We start from the raw sequence: 24,992 nt of genomic DNA on the forward strand, positions 1-24,992 counted from the left end.
TACATTATCTAATCTTAGACATTTAGATACATTTAAAATAGCAAGATGCTCACTTGTTATCTCTTTTTCTAAGGACAGACCCAAGTTTTAATGAATTCCTCACTATGTTACAGTATGGCATATTTAGCTGATACACCAAACCAGTTGGAGTCACAACCTCAGCTGCTTAAAGGGGTCAGGAAGTAATCTAAATGTAGAAGTTGACTGAGTGTGAGGTGGTAAAGAGTGATGAAAATCACATTCCCTTCTGAAGGCACTCAATTATTTTTTAATACCACAATCTAAACAAAAACGTATCTGGGGCTAAATCTGGCCAAACCTACTAGGGTTAAAATTTTGCAACCCTGCTTTGTTTGATAGCCAAGACATAATCGAAAAGTTCAAATTCAATACCTATTTACCAAATGCCAAGTAGGCAGAAGGTACATATAAAACAATACTTATTAAATGTTATTGTTGACGCGGTAAGCATATTTGCATAAAACTATCTCATTATACTTAGAAGAAATTTCAGTAGAGTGGTTAGAACTATATACAAATTACAGATCAAAGCTACACTGACTTAATTTATGATATAAAAAAGAAAAGCAAACTTCAGGTAAAAAGAATATTTTATTACATTTACATTGAAATCACTATCACACATATCCACGAACTTTAGTATTTCATTGTCTATATCTCAGAAGAGATTCAAAGAGAGATGAAATTGAATTTGATGAAATTTTCTCAACAAACCTAGAATACTTCATCTCCAATAAGTTACTTCTTACTCATCATTTGGTAGTATTTATGAAATGAATTAGTGCAACACATCATTGAGGTATCCTTTAGAAGTCAAATACCCTATATATTTGGATTTGTCATCCCAATTCCTTGGCACTCAATAACATAAGTGTCTTTAGTGGAATCTTCTTCATCTTCGGACTTCTTCACAGTAAATTTAGCCTGAAACCAGAAGGTAGTTAGCATATAAATAATATGAAGAGAGCTAAGGGAAAAGTCCATTACTCCTGCTTACGTAGGCAGGTAGTTAACATCAAACCCATTTTGTTGAAGAGGCTATAGACACAAAGATCAAATGATTTAAGAAAAATTCAACAGAGTAAAATAAAATATTTTATTCTAGAACCATGTTTTTTTTTTTTTTCCCTAGTGGTACATATACTTGTAGTTTATTCAAAATATATATGCCTGGGCCCCACTCCATACTCAATGAATCAGAACCCCCCACAGTACAGCCTGGGAAATTATGAGATTTAAAGATTCAACTATTTATTGTAATGCATCTCTACTCCCTACCCCCTAAAAAAAATGGAACTGACTTTTTTCTTGCCAATTTAATCCCCTAAATAAACCTTTCAAAAAGATTCCACTCAGAGAAGGATGGGGTCTGGGCTTTTTAATACCTTCCTTCATCCTTATTGGGCTTAACATTGTATTTCTCATTTGTCAGCTCATTGAAGTTTGGCTTTGAGAAATTTGATCTCTATCAATGTATTTCGGGAACACAATTTTTTTTTTAGAACAAATGTGTTCATTTTAACGAAACTGAATTAAAATCAAAACAACTCAATAGGCTGACTGAGTTTGTGGAAAGGGCTTTCAAGTACATATTCAGTTTCAGTATTATGTGGCAGTGTACTGACACACAGTGGATGTTTAAAATTCTTACTGAATGACTAAACATTGACTTCTGAGCTAGATAGCCAAATTATTTATACACTGTGTGTGTGTACGTGTGTATGTACAAAATTATAAGTGTTATGTAAATATGAAACACATAACGGTTATAGAAATCATTTCTATCCTACATATAAACCTACTTAAAACTAAAAAAATTTAGAATTGGAAGGAATCTTAATGGACTATCTAGCTCAAGTCTCTACTTTGACAGATAAATTCTCTGCAGTGAGGCACAGAAAGATGAAGCAACTTGCCCCAAGTTACCTAGTTAATACATAACAAGCTAAACAAGAAGCCAGAGCTCCGAAATCCCAGTTCACAGGGCTTTCCACTACATATTCACTTCAAATAACATGAGTGTGTGCTATATGCAAAGTACTGCATAAAGTGAAGACTACAATTAATAAAACTTAGTCCCTGCTATCAAGCAGATCATAGCCTGCAAGGGGAGACAGACATGTAATACCTACAAATACAATATGGTGAGTAGAATAATAAAAAAATAAAGTGGCATTAACTAGCTCTTGACCTCAAACACAATTTGCCTTCAATTCCCATCAGCCTTTTCCTACAATTTAAGTAAAACCTACTAAAAAAACCACTGCTGTTGAGTCGATTCTGACTCAGAGCAACCCTATAGGACAGAGTAGAACTGCCCCCCATAGAGTTTCCAAGGAGCACCCAAAACCTACTATGCTTTCTAATAACAAAACAATAGTTGCTTTTTGCTTAATACACTTCTGTAATTTTTTTTAATAGCGTACATTTAAAACAAGCTTAAGGTAAGCACCTTCCCTTATAAAATTTTCATTATAAATTTCATATTAAAAAATTACTTTGTAAAGTTGCATTATAAAATGACTAGCAAAATGGAAATATGCTTCCTGTTATGGAAATAGGCAAGAAATGAGCCATATGCATTAACTGCAAAAAATATAAACAGAAACAATTTCAAGAAAGGATGAAAATATATGAATGTTAGCAGTTGTTTTGCTGGCAAGGGGGATTTATGCATGGGTTTTTCCCTCTATTTTCCAAACTTTCTATAAAGAAATTATATTGGCTTTGTCATGAATATATATATCTTAATCATTTTTTTAAAAATTAAGAATCCTGTTGGAAAGGTATAAATATAAGCTCATAAAATATTAAACCCTTTTTCACAAAAAATTTAAAATCTACTCTTCTGAATTTAAGAGGACTGATCAATGTTGGAATTTTTGCAAATATTCTGTTCATTCTACCAACAGAATCAGAAGAAAATAAAACATTTAAAATTTTATATAAATATTTAGGTTTATGGCCAACTACAAATCCCTTGTGATTTGATTTCACCAAACCAAAAACCAAATCCACTGCCGTCAAGTCAATTCCAACTCATAGCGACCCTATAGGACAGAGTAGAACTGCCCCATAGAGTTTCCAAGGAGCGCCTGGCGGATTCGAACTGCCGACATCTTGGTTAGCAGCCGTAGCACTTAACCACTATGCCACCAGGGTTTCCACAGTTCCCATCAAAACATCTTTACTGACTCTGCAAGTTGGTACTGTACAGTGATTAGAGAGCGCAGGCTTTGAAGTACACTTTCCTGGGTTTGCTCCAAGCCCAGCTCTGCCACTGAGGATCTACGTGGCCTTGAGCAATTTATCATCAGTATCCCTCTGTTTTTTTGGTTTTTTTATCCCTCAGTTTACTCATATATAAAATGGGGATAATAGTAAATAGCCACCTACAAAGATTAGGCTGAGCAAGATAATTCGGGTAAACTGCTGAGTTTGTCTCGTGCCTGCCACATAAGAAAATGCTCAGTGATAGCAATTTTGATTACTATTACATTTTCTGATTATTAAAATTTGACCCAAAATTGGGTAACATAAAAATCTATTACTCTTTCTGATGAAATACTTACTTTTGCTAGTTGTTCAGCAAAATGGATAGCCGTTTGTGTATGGAGTGTAACTGGTCCTGTTTTTATTCTGGAAACTCCATTGGCTAATGCCATGAAAATGATCAGCTATAGAAAAAGGAACAAAGAACAAAAATTTCACATACTTATTAATATTTGAAGTTATAATCCTATTGCAATTAATAATGAAAATACAACTAGAAAGCAAAACAGCTAAAAAATAATTTCTATTTCTTTAGGTTTCCAGGAGCCCTGAGATGTCAGAAAACCCCAGTTACTCAAAGCCTGCGATATGATACAGAAATGCCTAGTAGCAGTTTTTAATATGAGTTTTTAAAGTAAGATACGGAGTTGAAAGTTAATGGATTTAATCAGTCCAACAATCTCTGCAAGCTGATATATTTAATAAGTTTCTTTCATTCGCTAAAACAACATTTTAAGAAGTACCAGTAAATGAAATGACTAATACAGAATTACTGGGAGTAGAGAGCCAACCTAGGCAAAAAGGAAGAGACTAGAAAAAAAGGGAAATGGTCTTAAGAGACTGGTCAAGAAATCTAGAGGGGTTCATTTCTAAATGTGGACTCCGCTCACTTGAGAGTAAGGAGAGAAAAGTGTGGTAGAAAGGAAAAACTATCAAGACGGTGGAACATAAAAAAGATCTTACTGTAAATATTCAATAGCAATTCTCAAGGTGACTGGATGTTAAGTTTGACAGGTCTCTGACACATCCATGTGGAGACAGTGAGTGGGCACGGGAGGTACTAAGTATGGAGTTCAGGAGAACTGGGCTAGAGATATAAATTTTGGAGTTGTAAACATACAGATGTCACCTAAGCTAAAGCTATGAGATTGGACACAAAACCAAGGGAATGAGAAGACAAAAGTATCAAGTGTAAAGACAAAAAATTTGTAAAGTGTATATACACCACTGGTGGGAATGTAAAATGGTACAATCACTTTGGAAATTGATTTGGTGCTTCCTTAAAAAGCTAGAAATAGAACTACCATACGATCCAGCAATCCCACTCCTTGGAATATATCCTAGAGAAATAAGAGCCTTTACACAAACAGATATATGCACACCCATGTTCACTGCAGCATTGTTTACAATAGCAAAAAGATGGAAGAAACCAAAGTGCCCATCAACAGATAAATGGATAAACAAATTATGCTATATTTACACAATGGAATACTACACATTGATAAACAATAATGAATCTGTGAAACATTTCATAACATGGAGGAATCTAGAAGGCATTATGCTGCCTGAACTTAGTCATTTGCAAAAGGACAAATACTGTATGAGACCACTACTACAAAAACTCAAGAAATAGTTTAAACAGAGAAAAAAATATACTCTGATGGTTACGGGATTGGCGGAGGGGAGGGTGGGAGAGGGTTACTGACTAATTAGATAGTAGACAAGAACAATTTTAGGTGACAGGAAAGACAACACACAATACAGGAGAGGTCAGCACAACTGGACTAAACCAAAAGCAAACAAGTTCCCTGAATAAACCGAACACTTCAAAGGCCAGCATAGCATGGGTGGGGGTTTGGGGACCATGGTTTCAGGGAGCATCTAGGTCAATTGGCATAACAAAATCTATTAAGAAAACATTCTGCATCCCACTTTGGAGAGTGGTGTCTGGGGTCTTAAACGCTAGCATGAGGCCATCAAGGGTGCATCAGTTTGTCTCAACCCACCTAGAGCAAAGGAGAACGAGGAACGCCAAAGATACAAGATAATTATGAGCCCAGGAGAAAGAATGGGCCATGTAAACTAGAGACTACATCAGCCTGAGACCAGAAGAACTAGACGGTGCCCAGCTACAACCAATGACTGCTCTGACAGAGAACACAACAGAGAGCCTCTGATGGAGCAGGAGAGCAGTGGGATGCAGACCTCAAATTCTCATAAAAAGACCAGACTTAATGGTCTGAATGAGACTACCAGGACCTTGGAGGTCATGGTCCCCAGACCTTCTATTAGCCCAAGACAGGAACCATCCCCAAAGCCAACTCTTCAGACAGGGATTGGATGGGACTATGGGATAGAAAATAATACTGGTGAAGAGTGAACTTCCTGGATCAAGTAGACACATGAGACTATATGGGCAGATACTGTCTGGATGGGAGATGAGAGAGGGCAGAGGGGGTCAGAAGCTGGCCAAATGGACATGAAAATAGAGAGTGGAAAGGTGTGTGCTATCTCGTTAGGGGGAGAGGAACTAGGAGTATATAAAACCAAAACCAGGTACTGTCGAGTCGATTCCGACTCATAGCGACCCTATAGGACAGAGAAGAACTGCCTCATAGACTTTCCAAGGGGCACTTGGCGGATTCGAACTGCCGACCCCTTGGTTAGCAGCTGTAGCACTTAACCACTACGCCAAAAATTTATATACACCTTGCTATATGATGGCACTGGGTTTTTTATATACTATACAGGAGTATATAGCAAGGTGTATATACATTTTTGTATGAGAGACTGACTTGATTTGTAAACTTTCACTTAAAGCATAATAAAAATTAAAAAAAAAAAAAAGAAATTTGTAAACTGTAAAGAAAACAGGCATGAAAGGCCCAAGGTCCGTTAAACGGGGAAAAGACAGTCTCTTTAACGAATGGTGCTGGCGTAACAGGGTATCCATCTGCAAAAAACTGAAACAAGACCATACCTCACACCATGCACAAAAACGAACTCAAAGTGGATCAAAGACCTAAATATAAAAACTGAAACAATAAAGATCATGGAGGAAAAATAGGGACAACGCTAGGAGCCCTAATAATGGCATAAACAGTATATGAAACATTACTAACAATGCACAAACACCAGAAGAGAAGCTAGATAACTGGGAGCTTCTAAAAATCAAACACCTATGCTCATCCAAAGACTTCACAAAGAGTAAAAAGACTACATATGGACTGGGAAAAAAAAAGCTTGGCTACGACAATTCCAGTCAGCATCTGATCTCTATACTCTACGTGATACTGTAAAAACTCACCAACAAAAAGGCAAATAACCCAATTAAAAAATGGGCAAAGGATATGAACAGGCACTTCACCAGAGAAGACATTCAGGCAGATAACAGATACATGAGGAAATGCTCACTATCATTAGCCATTAGAGAAATGCAAATCAAAACTACAATGAGATTCTATCTCACTCCAGCAAGGCTGGCATTAATCCAAAAAACACAAAATAATAAATGTTGGAGAGGTTGTGGAGACACTGGAACACTTACACACTGCTGGTGGGAATGTAAAATGGTACAACCACTTTGGAAATGGATTTGGTGCTTCCTTAAAAAGCTAGAAATAGGGAGGCGGGACAAAGATGGCTGACTAGGTACAAGCTACCTCAGATCCCTCTTGCAACAAAGACTCGGAAAAACAAGTGAATCGATCACATACATGACAATCTACGAACCCTGACCATCAAACACGGATCTAGAGTTGACCTGAGTGACAGAGACTGAGAACAAACAACCACGGGGAAGCAACGACTGCTTTCGGAGCCTGGAGCCAGCGTCCCAGTCAGGAAACCTTGGCGCCGGGCTTTCGACTGGCCACAGAGAAGCTGACCATGGCATCCTGGGATGGCGCAAACATGGGACGCAGCCCTAGTCCCCAGAAGTGGCCTTGGGAGAAGCCCAGCCAGTGCACGAAGGCAGCGCAGCGATGCGGCTGACAGGAGGAGAAGTCACTGGGAGGCAGTGACTGGTTTTGGAGCCTGGAGTGTGACGTCCCAGCCGGGGAACCTTGGTGCTGGGCTTTGGACTGGGAGTGAAGGAACTGACCACAGCTTCTAAGACAGCACAAGCACGGGAGATGGGCCTGACCCTCGGGGGCAATCTTGACCTAGCCAATGCACACAGGCTACACACCCCTCAGGAATCTCAGATAAAACAGTCATCACTAAACAAAATAAGTAACTTTGTCTATATTCCAGGGTGCTAATCTCTCCTATTTACCTGATACCTCCCTCCCCTTCCCAGGTGCCTTCATTAACATTGGGATTTCCTGACCCAGACAGTGAAGTACGCTGCAGTTTTTCTTTTTTTTTTTTGGTCTTTTCCTAACCCATTCTCCTGGCCTGACTGAAACAGCTACAAAAAACCCAGGGACCAAACATCCTTCCCTAATTGGACTAAAAATACAGAACCAGCTCCAACCAAGCATATGTGATCCACAGTCTTGGGCTTTCATCCCTACAGGGAACAAGGTGGCTATTATTATGCAAAGGCAATTCTGATAGGGATCTGACTGTAATTGTTCTAGCGGGTTACTGGAAAGACAAGTTTCACAGGTCTGATAACTCTGCGTATTCAACAGAGCCCTCACTGACCCACAACAGGGAACTGAGGGCTGAAGCCCCCCCCAGACCACCTAGCCTCCTGCCTGAGGGGTCTAAAGAGGGTGACACCTACCAATCTGTGGAGGTACTTGCACTGGGGGCCTAAGGTACAGCTGCAGAGCTCACCCACCAAAGTGCTTTAGGAATAGAGACACATCTACCTCACTGGCACTTGGGGGAAGCCTATCAGCTTACTGCCCCCTCTGGAGTATAAAACTCTGCTGCTACTAGAATCTGGTGCACACAACTATCACCAGTACTTCTCTAAGTGGATAGGTGACAGTCTGTACCACACACTTGATGACCCCAAACCAGATTGTACTCAAGAAGAGTGAATGGACTCTTAGGCTTATATTTCTGGTAATGGCCCAAACCAGCTGGTACGATGACATAAGTGATTCAAAGCCTACAACAATCAAGACAGTGCAATCTAGTAGCCCATCTACGTACATTGAAAGAAAACAAAACAAGATAGGTCTTAGTGAGCAATTGCAAAATAAACCATTACAGTATCTTAGAGATGCATCGGAGACAACAGTCGATATCAAACCACATAAAGAAGCAGACCATGATTGCTGCTACAACTCCCCAAACTAAAGAATCAAAATCTTTCCCAAATGAAGATACAATCCTGGTTTTGCCAGATGCAGAATATAAAAAACTAATTTACAGAACGCTTCAAGATATCAGGGATGACCTCAGAAATGAAATAAGGCAATCTACTCAAAAAGCCAAGGAACACACTGATAAAACAGTTGAAGAACTCAAAAAGATTATTCAAGAACATAGTGGAAAAATTAATAAGTTGCGAGAATCCATAGAGAGACAGCATTCAGAAATCCAAAAGATTAACAGTAAAATTACAGAATTAGACAACTCAATAGGAAGTCAGAGGAGCAGGCTTGAGCAATTGGAATGCAGAGTGGGGGATCTGAAGGACAAGGGAATTGACACCAATACAGCTGAAAAAAAATCAGATAAAAGAATTAAAAAAATGAAGAAACCCTAAGAATCATGTGCGACTCTATGAAGAAGAATAACTTGCGTGTGATTGAAGTCCCAGAAGAGGGAGGGATAACAGAAAATACAGAGAGAATAGTTTAAGATCTGTTGGCAGAAACTTCCCTGACATCATGAAAGACGAAAGGATATCTATCCAAGATGCTCATCAAACCCCATATAAGACTGATCCAAAAAGAAAATCACCAAGGCATATTATCATCAAACTTGCCAAAACCAAAGATAAAGAGAAAATTTTAAAAGCAGCCAGGAATAAAAGAAAGGTCTCCTACAAAGGACAATCAATAAGAATCAGTTCAGACTACTCAGCAGAAACCCTGCAGTCGAGGAGGCAATGGGATGACATATACAGAGCACTGAAGGAGAAAAACTGCCAGCCAAGGATCGTATATCCAGGCAAACTCTCTCTGAAATATGAAGGTGAAATTAAAACATTTACAGATAAACACAAGCTTAGAGAATTTGCAAAAACCAAACCAAAGCTACAAGAAATACTAAAGGAAATTGTTTGGTCAGAAAACCAATAATATCAGATACCAGCACAACACAAGGTCACAGAACAGAACATCCTGATATCAACTCAAATAGGGAAATCACAAAAACAAATTAAGATTAATTTTAAAAAGAAAAAAATGCTCAAAACAGGGAATCATTAAAGTCAATATGTAAAAGATCACAATAATCAAAAAGAGGGACTAAATACAGGAGGCACAGAACTGCCATATGGAGAGGGATACAAGGCGATATAGGACAATACAAGTTAGGTTTTTACTTAGAAAAATAGGGGTAAATATTAAGGTAACCCCAAAGAGGTATAACAACTCCATAACGCAAAATAAAAAACAAGAAAAACATAACGACTCAGCAAACATAAAGTCAACTACTACGAAAATGAGAACACACAATTTACAAAGAAAAATGTCTCAGCACAAAAAAGTAAGTGGAAAAATGAAATTTCAACAACACACATAAAAAGGCATCAAAATGACAGCACTAAACACATACTTATCTATAATTACGCTGAATGTAAATGGACTAAATGCACCAACAAAGAGACAGAGAATCTCAGACTGGATAAAGAAACATGATCCGTCTATATGCTGCCTACAAGAGACACACCCTAGACTTAGAGACACAAACAAACTAAAACTCAAAGGATGGAAAAAATATATCAAGCAAACAACAAGCAAAAAAGAGCAGGAGTAGCGATATTAATTTCTGACAAAATAGACTTAAAAGTTAAATCCACCACAAAGGATAAAGAAGGACACTACATAATGATTAAAGGGACAACAGACCAGGAAGATATAACCATGTTAAATATTTATGCACCCAATGACAGGCCTGCAAGATACATAAAACAAACTTTAACAGAACTGAAAAGTGAGATAGACACCTCCACAATTATAGCAGGAGACTTCAACACCACTTTCGGAGAAGGACAGGACTTCCAGTAAGAAGCTCAACAGAGACATGGAAGACCTAATTGCTACAATCAACCAACTTGACCTCATTGACTTATATAGAGCACTTCACCGTACAGCTGCAAAGTATACTTTTTTTTCTAGCACACATGGAACATTCTCTAGACTAGACCACATATCAGGTCATAAAACAAACCTTTGCAGAATCCAAAACATCGAAATATTACAAAGCATCTTCTCAGACCACAAGGCCATAAAAGTGGAAATCAATAACAGAAAAATTAGGGAAAAGAAATCAAATACTTGGAAGCTGAACAATACCCTGCTGAAAAAAGACTGGGTTATAGAAGACATTAAGGAGGGAATAAAGAAATTCATAGAATGCAACGAGAATGAAAACACTTCCTATCAAAACGTCTGGGACACAGCAAAAGCAGTGTTCAGAGGTCAATGTATATTGATAAATGCACACATACAAAAAGAAGAAAGAGCCAAAATCAGAGAACTGTCCCTAGAACTTGAATAAATAGAAAGTGTACAACAAAAGAATCCATCAGGCACCAGAAGAAAACAAATAATAAAAATTAGAGCTGAACTAAATGAATTAGAGAACAGAAAAACAATTGAAAGAATTAACAAAGCCAAAAGCTGGTTCTTTGAAAAAATTAACAAAATTGATAAACCATTGGCCAGACTGACTAAAGAAATACAGGAAAGGAAACAAATAACCCGAATAAGAAACGAGATGGGCCGTATCACAACAGACCCAACTGAAATTAAAAGAATCATATCAGATTATTACAAAAAATTATACTCTAACAAATTTGCAAACCTAGAAGAAATGGATGAATTCCTAGAAAAACACTACCTACCTAAACTAACACAATCAGAAGTAGAACAACTAAATAGACTCATAACAAAAAAAGAGATTGAAAGGAAATCAAAAAACTCCCAACAAAAAAAAAAGCCCTGGCTCAGACGGCTTCACTGCAGAGTTCTACCAAACTTTCATAGAAGAGTTAACACCACTACTACTAAAGGTATTTCAAAGCACAGAAAATGACGGAATTCTGCCTAACTCATTCTATGAAGCCACCATATCCCTGATACCAAAACCAGGAAAAGACATCACAAAACAAGAAAATTACAGACCTATATCTCTCATGAACATAGATGCAAAAATCCTCAACAAAATTCTAGCCAAGAGAATTCAACAACATATCAAAAAAATAATCCACCATGACCAAGTGGGATTTATAGCAGGTATGCAAGGCTGGTTTAATATCAGAAAAAACATTAATGTAATCCACCATATAAATAAAACAAAAGACAAAAACCACATGATCTTATTAATTGATGCAGAAAAGGCATTTGACAAAGTCCAACACCCATTCATGATAAAAACTCTCAGCAAAATAGGAATTGAAGGAAAATTCCTCAACATAATAAAGGGCATCCATACAAAGCTTTTTTTCTATACAAAGCCAACAGCCAACATCACCCTAAATGGAGAGAGCCTGAAAGCATTTCCCTTGAGAGCGGGAACCAGACAAGGATGCCCTTTATCACTGCTCTTATTCAACATCGTGCCAGAGGTCCTAGCCAGAGCAATTAGGCTAGACAAAGAAATAAAGGGCATCCGGATTGGCAAGGAAGAAGTAAAATTATCTCTACTTGCAGATGACATGATCTTATTCACAGAAAACCCTAAGGAATCCTCCAGAAAACTACTGAAACTAGTAGAAGAGTTTGGCAGAGTCTCGGGTTATAAGATAAACATACAAAAATCACTTGGATTCCTCTACATCAACAAAAAGAACATTGAAGAGGAAATAACCAAATCAATACCATTCACAGTAGCCCCCAAGAAGATAAAATACTTAGGAATAAATCTTACCAAAGATGTAAAAGACCTATACAAAGAAAATTACAAAGTACTAGTGGAAGAAACTAAAAAGGACCTACACAAGTGGAAAAACATACCTTGCACATGGATAGGAAGACTTAACGTAGTAAAAATGTCTATTCTACCAAAAGCCATCTATACATACAATGCACTTCCGATCCAAATTCCAATGTCATTTTTTAATGTGATGGAGAAACAAATCACCAACTTCATATGGAAGGGAAAGAAGGCCCGGATAAATAAAGCATTACTGAAAAAGAAGAAAGTGGGAGGCCTCACTCTACCTGATTTTAGAACCTATTATACAGCCACAGTAGTCAAAACAGCCTGGTACTGGTACAACAACAGGCACGTAGACCAATGGAACAGAATTGAGAACCCTGATATAAATCCATCCACATATGAGCAGCTGATATTTGACAAAGGCCCAGTGTCAGTTAATTGGGGAAAAGATAGTCTTTTTAACAAATGGTGCTGGCATAACTGGATATCCGTTTGCAAAAAAAGGAAACAGGACCCATACCTTACACCATGCTCAAAAACTAACTCCAAGTGGATCAAAGACCTAAACATAAAGACTAAAACAATAAAGATCATGGAAGAAAAAACAGGGACAACGTTAAGAGCCCTAATACAAGGCATAAACAGAACACAAAACATTACCAAAAATGATGAATAGAAACCGGATAACTGGGAGCTCCTAAAAATCAAACACCTATGCTCACCTAAAGACTTCACCAAAAGAGTAAAAAGACCACCTACAGATTGGGAAAGAATTTTCAGCTATGACATCTCCGACCAGCGCCTGATCTCTAAAATCTATATGATTCTGTTAAAACTCAACTACAAAACGACAAACAACCCAATCAAAAAGTGGGCAAAGGATATGAACACGCACTTCACTAAAGAAGATATTCAGGCAGCTAACAGATACATGAGAAAATGCTCTCGATCATTAGCCATTAGAGAAATGCAAATTAAAACTACGATGAGATTCCATCTCACTCCAACAAGGCTGCCTTTAATCCAAAAAACACAAAATCAAAAATGTTGGAGAGGCTGCGGAGAGACTGGAACTCTTATACACTGCTGGTGGGAATGTAAAATGGTACAACCACTTCGGAAATCTTTCTGGCGATATCTTAAACAGTTAGAAATAGAACTACCATACAACCCAGAAATCCCACTCCTCGGAATATACCCTAGAGAAATAAGAGCCTTTACACGAGCAGATATACGCATGCCCGTGTTTATTGCAGCTCTGTTTACAATAGCAAAAAGCTGGAAGCAACCAAGGTGTCCATCAATGGACGAATGGTTAAATAAATTATGGTATATTCACACAATGGAATACTATGCATCGATAAAGAACAGTGATGAATCTGTGAAACATTTCATAACATGGAGGAACCTGGAAGGTACTTTGCTGAGTGAAATTAGTCAGAGGCAAAAGAACAAATACTGTATAAGACCACTATTATAAGATCTTGAGAAACACTATAAACTGAGAAAAACACATACTTTTGTGGTTATGAGCAAGCGAGGGAGGGAGGGTGGGAGAGAGTTATTTACTGATTAGTTAGTAGATAACAACTACTTTAAGTGAAGGGAAGGACAATACTCAATACAAGGAAGGTCAGCTCAACTGGACTGGACCAAAAGCAAAGAAGTTTCCAGGATAAACTGAATGCTTCAAAGGTCAGCGGAGCAAGGGCGGGGGTTTGCGGACTATGGTTTCAGGGGACTTCTAAGTCAATTGGCAAAATAATTCTGTTATGAAAACATTCTGCAACCCACTTTGAAATGTGGCATCTGGGGTCTTAAATGCTATCAAGAGGCCATCTAAGAGGCATCAATTGGTCTCAACCCACCTGGATCAAAGGAGAATGAAGAACACCAATGTCACATGATAACTATGAGCCCAAGAGACAGAAAGGGCCACATGAACCAGAGACTTACATCATCCTGAGACCAGAAGAACTAGACGGTGCCCAGCCACAACCGATGACTGCCCTGACAGGGAACACAACAGAGAACCCCTGAGGAAGCAGGAGATCAGTGGGTGCAGACCCCAAATTCTCATAAAGAGACCAGGCTTAATGCTCTGACTGAGACTAGAGGAATCCCGGCGGTCATGGTACCCAAACCTTCTGTTGGCCCAGGACAGGAACCATTCCTGAAGACAACTCATCAGACATGGAAGGGACTGGACAATGGGCTGGAGAGAGATGCTGACGAAGAGTGAGCTACTTGTATCAGGTGGACACCTGAGACTGTGTTGGCATCTCCTGTCCGGAGGGGAGATAGGAGGGTAGACGGTTAGAAACTGGCAAAATCGTCACGAAAGGAGAGACTGGAAGGAGGGAGCAGGCTGACTCATTAGGGGGAGAGTAAGTGGGAATAAGGAGTAAGGTGTATATAAGCTTATATGTGACAGACTGACTTGATTTGTTAACTTTCACTTAAAGCACAATAAAAAATATTACTAAAAAAAAAGCTAGAAATAGAACTACCATACGATCCAGCAATCCCACTCCTTGGAATATATCCTAGAGAAATAAGAGCCTTTACACAAACAGATACATGCACACCCATGTTCAGTGCAGCACTGTTTACAATAGCAAAAAGATGGAATCAACCAAGGTGCCCATCAACGGATGAACGGATAAATAAATTATGGTATATTCTCACAACGGAATACTACTCAACGATAAAGAACAACAATGAATCCGTGAAACATCTCATTACGTGAAGGAATCTGGAAGGCATTATGCTTCCTGAAATTAGTCAGTTGCAAAAGGACAAATATTGTATAAAACCACTATTATAAGAACTCAAGAAATAATTTAAACACAGAAGAAAATATTCTTTAATGATTACCAGGGTGGGAAGGGAGGGAGGGAGGGAGAGGGTTATTCACTAATTAGATAGTAGACAAGAACTATTTTGGGTGACAGGAAAGACAACACAATATACAGGAAAGGTCAGCGCAACTAGGCTAAACCAAAAGCAGTTTCCTGAATAAACTGAATGCCTCTAAGGTCAGAGTAGCAGGGGCGGGGGTTTGGGGACCATGGTTTCAGGGGACATCTAGGTCAACTGGCAAAATAAAACGTATTAAGAAAACATTCTGCATCCCACTTTGGAGAGTGGTGTCTGGGGTCTTAAACGCTAGCGAGCAGCCACCTATGATGCATCAGTTGGTCTCAACCCACCTGGAGCAAAGGAGAATAAAAAACACGAAAGACACAAGGTAATTATAAGCCTAAGTGACAAAAAGGGCCACATAAACCAGAGACTACATCATCCTGAGACCAGAAGAACTAGATGGTGCCCGGTTACAATCGATGACTGCCCTGACTGGGAACACAACAGAGAACCCCTGAGGGAGAAGGAGAGCAGAGGGATGCAGACCCCCAAATTCTTATAAAAATACCAGGCTTAATGGTCTGACTGAGACTAGAAGGACCCTGGAAGTCATGGTCCCCAGACCTTCTGTTGGCCCAAGACTGGAAGCATTCCCAAAGCCAGCTCTTTAGACAGGGATTGGAGTGGACTTTAAGACCAAAAATGATACTGGTGAGGACTGTTTCTTGGCTCAAGTAGACACATGAGACTACATGGGCAGCTACTGTGTGGAGGCAAGATGAGAAGGCAGAGGGGGGCAGGAGCTGGCTGAATGGACACAGGGAATACAGGGTGGAGAGGAGGAGTGTGGTGTCTCATTAGGCGGGAGCAACTAGAAGTACGTAGCAAGGTATGTATAAGTTTTTGTCAGAGAGACTGACTTGATTTGTAAACTTTCACTTAAAGCACAATAAAAGGAAAAAGAAAAGAGGTGTGAGCCTGAGCCCACAGGCTCTCCAAAATTTAGAAGTTGAGACGATGGAAAAAAGAAAAGCAAAAAAACAGCAAAGAATATTGAGAATGTGTGGGCTGTGAGAAAGGAAGATAACAGAGCTTCAGAAACCAAGTGAAAAAAGGGTTTTAAGTGTTTCAACTGTGCTGAATGCTGTACACAGGCCAAGTAAGGTGGGACCGAAATTTGAGGAATATTAATTCCAGGAAACTTTAAAAACTGATTGAACCAGGGCTTGCTAGTTAGTGTCTAAAAGTCAATGATTAAAATCTATATTCAATCTAATCATCAGATATTCAAATGTAGGGCATTTATCCTGCAGGTGTCATTACCTGATCTTGTAGATACTCATCCACAGCACCACCATGTCTAAGATTTGCTAACAGCATTTCAGCAGCTTCAATTCCAACCCTGTCGGCATTTACACCTAGGACAGGAACAAGGTAAAGAAACCTAAATTAATTACTAAGAGGCTAAAGTTTGATTAATACATCCCGGTTAGCATGGATATAACATTTTTTGGACCTCTGAACTTACCCCATGCACCCCTTTAGGATAAGCTCTTTAGTTAATTTAATCTCCTGAGAGTGTGGCATATGTAAATACTTTGTATTTTTACGTACAGTAATAAAGGAAAAACCTGACTGCTTTGGCTCTGTTTAAAAAGTAGTAATTATAAAGGCAGTTTACAACTAAGTGATGATTCTAAAATGCTATGCTTCATTTCCAAATTTAAAACTTGTGATTTATACAAGTTATAATTAGTCTCCAGGCAATACCATCAGAATTAAATAATTAAAAAAAAAAAAAAAACAGGGAATTAAGTTTAACCTAAGAAAGAGCAGATAAAAATTCTCAGATCAAATATTTTAAAGTTTTCCTCTTGTAAGATTTGAACAAGTATCACCTTATTTTGAACATAAGTCAGAATATGTACCTCCATCCCGTACCTCCTACTTATCCACACGTACTTCAAATCTTTGGTAAAACGCTGAGTACAAAATAAGTCTGTCAGAGTAGGGGAACGTCAAATGATTCTTTTAAGCTCTTTACTTTAGGCTAAAAGAAGTCCTTGAGAACGAGAATGTGGTTCATTTTATTTCTCTTTGGTATTTGGAAATTCTCTTTATTATATGTATCGCTTTGATAACATTTCTCAGAAAAGTAGAATTTTCAGACTTTTAATTCTATTTTTTCCTTACGGCAGTCATTGTTGGTGTTGTTAGGCACTGTCAAGTTGGTTCCAACTCATGTTACCCCATGTACAACAGAACCAAACACTGCCCAGGCCTGTGCCATCCTCATAATTGTTGCTATGTTTTAGCCACTGCGTCAACCCATCTCACTGAGGGTCTTCCTCTTTTTCACTGACCCTCTCTACTTTACCAGCAGTCATTATAGTAATACAATAAATTCACTACCTTTACAACATCAACCATTCAAGCATTTAAATGACTGAAAGAAAAGGCGTGAACATGTGGTATAAAACTTGGCTCCTTGGCCGGAAGAACTAGATGGTGCTGGGCTACCACCGATCACTGCCCTGACAGGGAACACAACAGAGAGTCCCTGATGGAGCAGGAGAACAGTGGGATGCAAATCTCAAATTTTTGTAAAAAGGCCTGGCTTAATGGTCTGACTGAGACTGAAGGGACCCTGACAGTCATGGTCCCCGGACCCTTTGTTAGCCCAAGATTGGAACCATTCCCGAAGCCAACTCTCCACATAGGGATTGGACTGGACTATAAGATAGACACAATGATACTGGTGAGGAGTGAGCTTCTTGGCTCAAGTAGATACATGAGATTATGTGGGCAACTTCTGTCTGGTGGCGGCGAGATGAGAAGGAAGAGGGGGACGGGAGCTGGATGAACGGACACGTGGAATACAGGGTGGAGAGGAGGAGTGAGCTGTCTCATTAGGAAGAGAGCAGGTAGGAGTACATAGCAAGGTGTGTATAACTTTCTGTATGAGAGACTGACTTGATTTGTAAACTTTTACCTAAAGCACAATAAATAAATATATATACATTAAAAAAAAAAAAAAAAACTTGGCTCCTCGGGTAAAACTCCTTAGCTTCTTCAGTTTCCTCATCCAGAAGATGGAGATAACACCTATGCTGCAAACTGGTTAGAGAAGTTAGAGATAATATTTAAAATGCCTCTATTACCAAAGGTGGTACATAATAAACTGTTAATAAGTGACTACTGAGCAAACCACTATGTGTGTACCATGCTAAGAGATAGGAACTGGTTCATTTGCTAAGGAGGCATTAAAAAACAGTCCTATACACTTGAGACTATGTTGGCATCTCCTGCCTGGAGGGTAGATGAGAGGGTAGAGGGGGTTAGAAGCTGGCGAAATGGACACGAAAAAGAGAGTGGAGGGAGGGAGTTGGCTGTCTCATTAGGGGGACAGTAATTGGGAGTGTGTAGCAAGGTGTATGTAAGTTTTTATGTGAGAGACTGACCTGATTTGTAAACTTTCACTTAAAGCACAAAAAAAATTATATATATATAAAAAAGAGTCCCATATATTAGAGAATTAGATGATAATTAAGTGCTAAGCTCTGTAGTATAAACTATAGAAAGAGTTCAAAAAGGAACAGATTCTAGGTTCTAGAATAATTTGAGAAGGTTTCATGGCACATGAAGGATTAGATTAAGCAAGGCCTTGAAGGATGGCTAAAATTTGGATGGAGGATGTAGAGAAGGAAAGGAATTCCTGGCTTCGTATTACTAGAGCGCAGCAGACACACTAAGATTTTTCTACCAAGTGGCAAAGTACTTCCCAGAGCCATGCACATTCCCTCCCACCCAGCCACCTAGACAATGGATACTTGTATGATTAGAACTACATTATTACCAGCCAAGACTAGCAATCTGTGGCAGCTGAACAGAATGAAGTAAACATGAGAATTTTGCTTCTTAGTAATATGCTGTTAACAAAAGATCTAAATCCTAATTTCTTCTGAAATTTTAATACTTTTTGAACTAAATGACAATAATCTTCTGATATTTTGGGTGTTTCTAAAAAAGGGTCTCAATTTTGACAGTTTATAATGTAGCAAATTAATGGGAATATTCAGTGTTTTGGGTGCCTTCCAGCTTACTAAAAGGACAAAACTATAAAATGGTTATCAGACTGAATAGAAAGCCAAAGGCCTTATTTTAGGCCATCAGAAACATGCCATGAATTGCTACATATGCTGAAGGAAGGAAGGACAGCGCTTACTATAAGCCTGGTACTTTTCTATACATAGGAAATGGGAGTTGATTAATCAGAGGCATAATTTATCTTAACAGATTGTTTTGCTCCCATTGTAAAGAACATATCTGACTGACAGACAAGTATAATCAAAGAATACCCAAATATTCAACAATATAAAGACAAAATACATTCTGTTATATTGCAGCCACATAAAGTTGGAAGGGATTCTTACAAGTAGATCATGGTCTAATCTCATTTTTCGGATAAGGAAAACCCACAGTCACTGTGCAGGATAACAGCTCTGCCAAGCTCTGCTGAGGACTCAAATTCAAGTCTTCCCGCCCTCAGTTTAGTCCTCTCTACTATGCTATCTGCCGCCATCTAAAAGGCAAGATTCTCTTAGATAAAACAAGAACCTCATCATTCTCATAGGATCAAAGAATGTTACAGCTGGAAGGATTTCAGTGGTTTTCCAGGCTAATCCTCTTGCTCAATAGATAAGGGAACAAAGATCAAAATAGTTTTAATAACTGAGACAATGACAAAAACATGACTCGGTACATCTTGGAAGCCCTGGTGGTATAGCAGTTGGGTGCTACAGCTGCTAACCAAAAGGTCGGCAGTTCGAATCCACCAGGCACTCCTTGGAAACTCCAGGAGGCAGTTCTACCCTGTCCTATAAGGTCGCTATGAGTCAGAATCGACTTGACAGCAATGGGTTTTGGGTTACTTACATCTTATTGTTTCTACCACATAAGGGTAGCACCAACAGTGAGTGTTGCCTCTGGTAATAAAGCTTAGGTGTTAGCATTCAGGGTCTGGGGATTTTCTAGTTAATTCAAATAATAAATGAAAGTAGATCTGTATAATTGGGGCCATGAAACTCTGAGACTCTTAATATACAGACTGCATAGATTACGAGAGAAGATCCCAATTGCCTCTGCATTCACTAATGCCATCTCATTTGACAGATTTGCCTTTCTTAAGAACAAGGGAAGGTGCCAGCAGGAGTTAGTCGATCTAAATGAGTATGTTGCTCTACCCTCTGTTCTCTCCTACCACTATTACATCTAAAAATAAATACGAGTGTGTCCAAAAACAACTTCAAAGTAAAACTTGTCTCATATGACAAAATGAGGAAAAAAGTCTTGACAGAACATCAGAAAAGAAATATTTTCACAGCTGGTCAACACAGTTAATTCCATGCATTACTGATGACAGAGTAACAGCCCCTTTACAATGTCAACGCAATATGCCCCAAATTACCATCTAACCTGGCAAACTAACGCTACCTTCTATATTCACAAGTTGTAAACAGCCAAGCTAGAAATCTAGAATTTCATTCTTGACATTGCCTGCCTCACTTCCCATAAATTGTCTATTCACCCTCCTAACTACCCTTATATCAGCACCCATCTTTCTAGTCCCAGTCACTGCATTCCTCAGTGTAGGCCCTCACTATTTCTTACCGGAATGGGTATAAAGACAGTTTTGTGATTATGTAGGTACTGTCCTTTGGAGATACATGCTCAAGTATTCAGAGATGATGCATGTTAAGTGCAACTTACAATGAAATGGTTGAGAAACACATGTAACTGAATGTTCGTTACTAGTGAATCTAGGAGAAGAGTGTGTAGATGTTGACTGTAATATTCTTTCAACTTTTCTACAGATCTGAAGTTTTTCAAAGTATAAAGCTGGAGAAATGATTGACAGTTTCACTGCTTCTAAAACTGAAATCACTTTACTGTATCCTTTTAACTTGCCATCATTCTAGAAAATTCTCATCTTGACAGATAATCTTAAAAAATTTTATAGCGGCATTTACAACTGCAGATCCCCTTCATTTATCTATACCTCGTTTACCAAGCGATGATCCAGCAAACAAACAGCCGGTTGATGTCTCGGCAATAATGCTATACGGAGAAACAAAAAAGTATTACTCCTGTGCCATCAATATATTCTAAAAATTACAGGCAAATATGAAACAGGAGAATAGTGACTATGAAATAGGCAGGATTAGATCTGGCTAGTATGTAGCAAAATTAAAATTCTCAGTACAGGGAACGGTATAATTAACATTCTCCATCAGCCTTAATCTGGGCATCGTTGCCCTTCGGCACTTCTGACAGGGTGAAGTCACACTAGATTCTAACCTGCTTACAGGTAAGAATGGTCCCCAAGAGTTATCATGTCATCAGTACTACGTGACGTCATTTCATAGGCATATGGCACTGAAAAGACCTTAAATGGCAGGGCTTATGTGCAGAGACTTTTGGTTTGGTCCTATAGTTTTTAGATAGTATCATACGTACAGCAAGTATTTGCTTTAAATCCTTTAATAGAGCCTACTCAATAAGAAGCTTTACGATTTAAATACCTACAAAGGATACTTTTCTACTTCAAAAACATCAACCTAAGAGTTTTTATAACACTTAGATCAATAATTCCTAATTGAACAAATATAACAGCTATACTCTCTTTTCTAAATAGATACTTGCGAACTGATTTCACTCTAAGGTACATAAAAGCTACTGGAGATAGTTCCTTAAGGATCGGCTTCAAAGTCTAACTTTTGATTTGCTTAAGTATTTAAGGTCAGTATACAAATGAAAAGATTCTTACAGTGCATTAACGAAGTATCCTCACAAAAAAAAACTGCGAATAAGATAATCATCTTAATTCATCATGTTGTTGTTTCAGGCAGGAATGCCCTTTAAAAATATGTCTTCTTAAAACTACAAATATTTTTTTAAAAACTACCAATCTTTTAATGTAAGTAGAATTATTTCAGAGCTCTCAACTAGTGTTTAGGAAAAAGTTAGTATATTATCTCACATTATTCCATTTCCATTGCCAAAGGCTTGGTCCTTAGATTCCTGAACAGGCTGGATGTTAACATACAGATCCCTGACCTCCTTTCTGATGCACCTCACTGCTGCCGCTGCCATATCTTTTGCTACCTATTTTGGCAAGATGGAAAAGGGTAAAATAAATAAACAACTATTTTCAAAGATGCATAAAATAACAACATTTACATACATTATTTAAAAACTTGAATTTCAAGAGCAGAGAGAACACTGACTTGCAAGAAAACTTTTTATGAAAAGATTAAAAAATAAGTTCTTTCAACAGTTTCAAAATATAGATGATGTCATGTTTATCAAGACATACATACGTCTAAGAACACACAGACAACTTACTTTAAATGGCAAAACACCAGCAACAAAAGATCTTCCATATATCTTAGTCACAGAGCCACGGTCAGTTAAATTTATTGGGTTCAGCTGTTTAACCGGTGACATTCGAATAATCACTTCACCACCCCCTTTTGGGTAGTAGCCCCTGTGAAAAATACGGAATATACTCACGTAAACTAACTGCATGACAAAAGGAAAGCTCAATATTTACAATAATAATAATAATAATAAAATACAAATGATATCCAAACATAAAATATTTTAGAATTGTGCTATCCAGTACAGTAGCCTCATGCTACATGACTATTTAAATTTAATTAAAATTAAATAAAATTTAAAGTTCACAGTTTTAGATTGCACAAGCCACATTTCAAGAGCTCAACAGCCACCTGTGGCTAGTGACTACCAGTACTGGAAAGCACAGATATGGAACACATTTTCATCTCAGAACATGCTATTTGATAGTGCTGTTTTATAATACACATTCCATGATGGCAGGAACATTGTATATTTTGTTCCCGGCTACATTCTCAGGGCCTAAAACAATGGCTGGCACAGAGCAGGTGCTCAATAAACACTTGATGAATACTTAAGTAACAGCACACAAATACAACTTTAACTGAAATATTTAATGGCATTTATTCTACAGAACATGTTGGGAACACAAAGATGAGTTTGACAGTGCTTCTATCCCCAATTAGCTCACCATCTATTAAGGAGATGGCCCCATATACAATCTCCTAGAATAGTAGTCAGGCTGTAAGAAGGATTATAACCAACGTGCAAATATGAATTCTGATTGAAGCATATTCATGGACAGTTCCACATAAGAAATTAGAGTTTCATTTTTTTTTTTTAATATGGAAGGATTTACAATTTTTAGGGGAACAGGAAGGAATAACACGAACAAAGACCTGAAAGTCTGAGGCACAAATTATGTTTAAGGAACAGGAAGCAATCATGTTGTTACCATCTGTGGCATGCTGAAAGAAGGAGAGAGAGAATGAAGCCAGAAAGGTAAACTGGGGCAAGACTGCAAAGCACTGAAATATCATGCCAAGAAATAGATGGCCTTGTCTTGTAAGGGAAGGCTTAAAGAGAAATAATCTGAATGTCTGATGTGTTTCTTGGCGAAATAATTCTGACAGCATTGTGGAAGAGCAGAAGAAAGGCAGACTTCTTTTTTATGATCCCACAGTTATCTGCATACAGTGAGCATTCACCTGTGCTGCGACACCCATTACACCAGATACAGAGGAGCCTCAGTGTGGAAAGCCCTTCGAAAAATATTTCTCCTAAGAAACAAATAACATGTCTAGTTGCTTTCAAGTCCCCATGCCCCTGCTGCTTATTGTTTTTAAACCACAAAGTACAAGTATTTCCTACCAGAAATACATGAAGTGAATTCCAGAATGACAGTTTTCTAAGGTCTAATTTTTGACTACTTTCAATACAAGTAATGGATCAAAAGGGCTAAGAAATAAGCAACTTACCGCATTTTAATGTCACAATTAAATGTGAAACCGAATTTTTCAACAATTGGCTTGAACACCTGAAAAATCAGTTTACAGTTCTTTTAACCACCAATGTTCAACAATAAATACATTTATTAAGCGAAAGTGCTCTGCACTGAGCTAGGCATTAGGCACTATAGATACGCAGTAATATAAAAAACATCTAGACTGGTTCCATCTTTCAAAACGAAATAACTGATACATAACTAAAATTAAAAGCATAACATCTAATTCATCGAAGCTACACAAGTCCATCTAATAACAAAAATACAGAACTCATGATTCTTGGTCTCTGTGGTTATTTTACTTCAGAGGCCATCCAACCCTTTTCAACATAACACTCTAAGAACTTAGGGGATGTTTGCAAAAAGCATTCTTGACTTCTTGTTTTTTTTTTAAACAGCTGAAATCTCATTGCATATACATGTTTTATCCTTACTTTTTCCACTTAACATTATAAACAGAAGCATTTTCCCAACATCCTAAAGTTCTTCCTAAACAATACCTGAGTTACTATGTGGCGTTCTATCATAATTTACTTAACCACGGCCCAAGTTTCCATAATTATACAATGTTCTGTTCAAATATTTTTGACATTTAACTTTTGCTGGATTTTGGAAGAGTTAAGTCTCATATACATTCTGTTAAACTAACTTTCATGAGATTATATCATCTACTAGAATGGCAAAATATTAAAATCTAAGAACATCAAGTGTCGGGGAAGATGCAGACCAGCTGGAACTCTGATACATTGCTGATGGAAATATAAAATGATAAAGTCACTTTGGAAGACAGTTTGGTAGTTTCCCATGAAGTTGGACATACACTCACTATAAATACCTAGTAATACCACTCCTAGGTATTTACCCAAGAGAAATGAAAACTTATGTTCACACAAAAACCTGT

At 38.1% G+C, this 24,992-nt stretch overlaps 1 protein-coding gene across 2 annotated transcripts in view; it reads right to left on the reverse strand.

Moving 5' to 3' along the window:
* Positions 1 to 612: 612 nt before the first annotated feature.
* RTCA (RNA 3'-terminal phosphate cyclase) overlaps positions 613 to 24,992 on the reverse strand; it is a 30,076-nt gene continuing 5,696 nt past the window's right edge. Inside the window, exons 4-10 of one of the 2 annotated variants that reach the window (XM_049880255.1) lie at positions 24,066 to 24,124; positions 22,576 to 22,717; positions 22,211 to 22,335; positions 21,230 to 21,288; positions 16,495 to 16,589; positions 3,594 to 3,698; positions 613 to 945 (exon numbers count right to left, since the gene is read on the reverse strand). In XM_049880255.1, coding sequence (XP_049736212.1) covers positions 844 to 945; positions 3,594 to 3,698; positions 16,495 to 16,589; positions 21,230 to 21,288; positions 22,211 to 22,335; positions 22,576 to 22,717; positions 24,066 to 24,124 — 687 coding nt within the window. In that variant the 3' untranslated portion in view covers positions 613 to 843. The remainder of the gene's footprint in view (positions 946 to 3,593; positions 3,699 to 16,494; positions 16,590 to 21,229; positions 21,289 to 22,210; positions 22,336 to 22,575; positions 22,718 to 24,065; positions 24,125 to 24,992) is intronic. The other variant, XM_049880254.1, reaches the window with a different exon arrangement.

Source organism: Elephas maximus, chromosome 3, assembly GCF_024166365.1.
Source record: "Elephas maximus indicus isolate mEleMax1 chromosome 3, mEleMax1 primary haplotype, whole genome shotgun sequence".
NCBI classification, from domain to species: Eukaryota; Metazoa; Chordata; class Mammalia; order Proboscidea; family Elephantidae; genus Elephas; species Elephas maximus.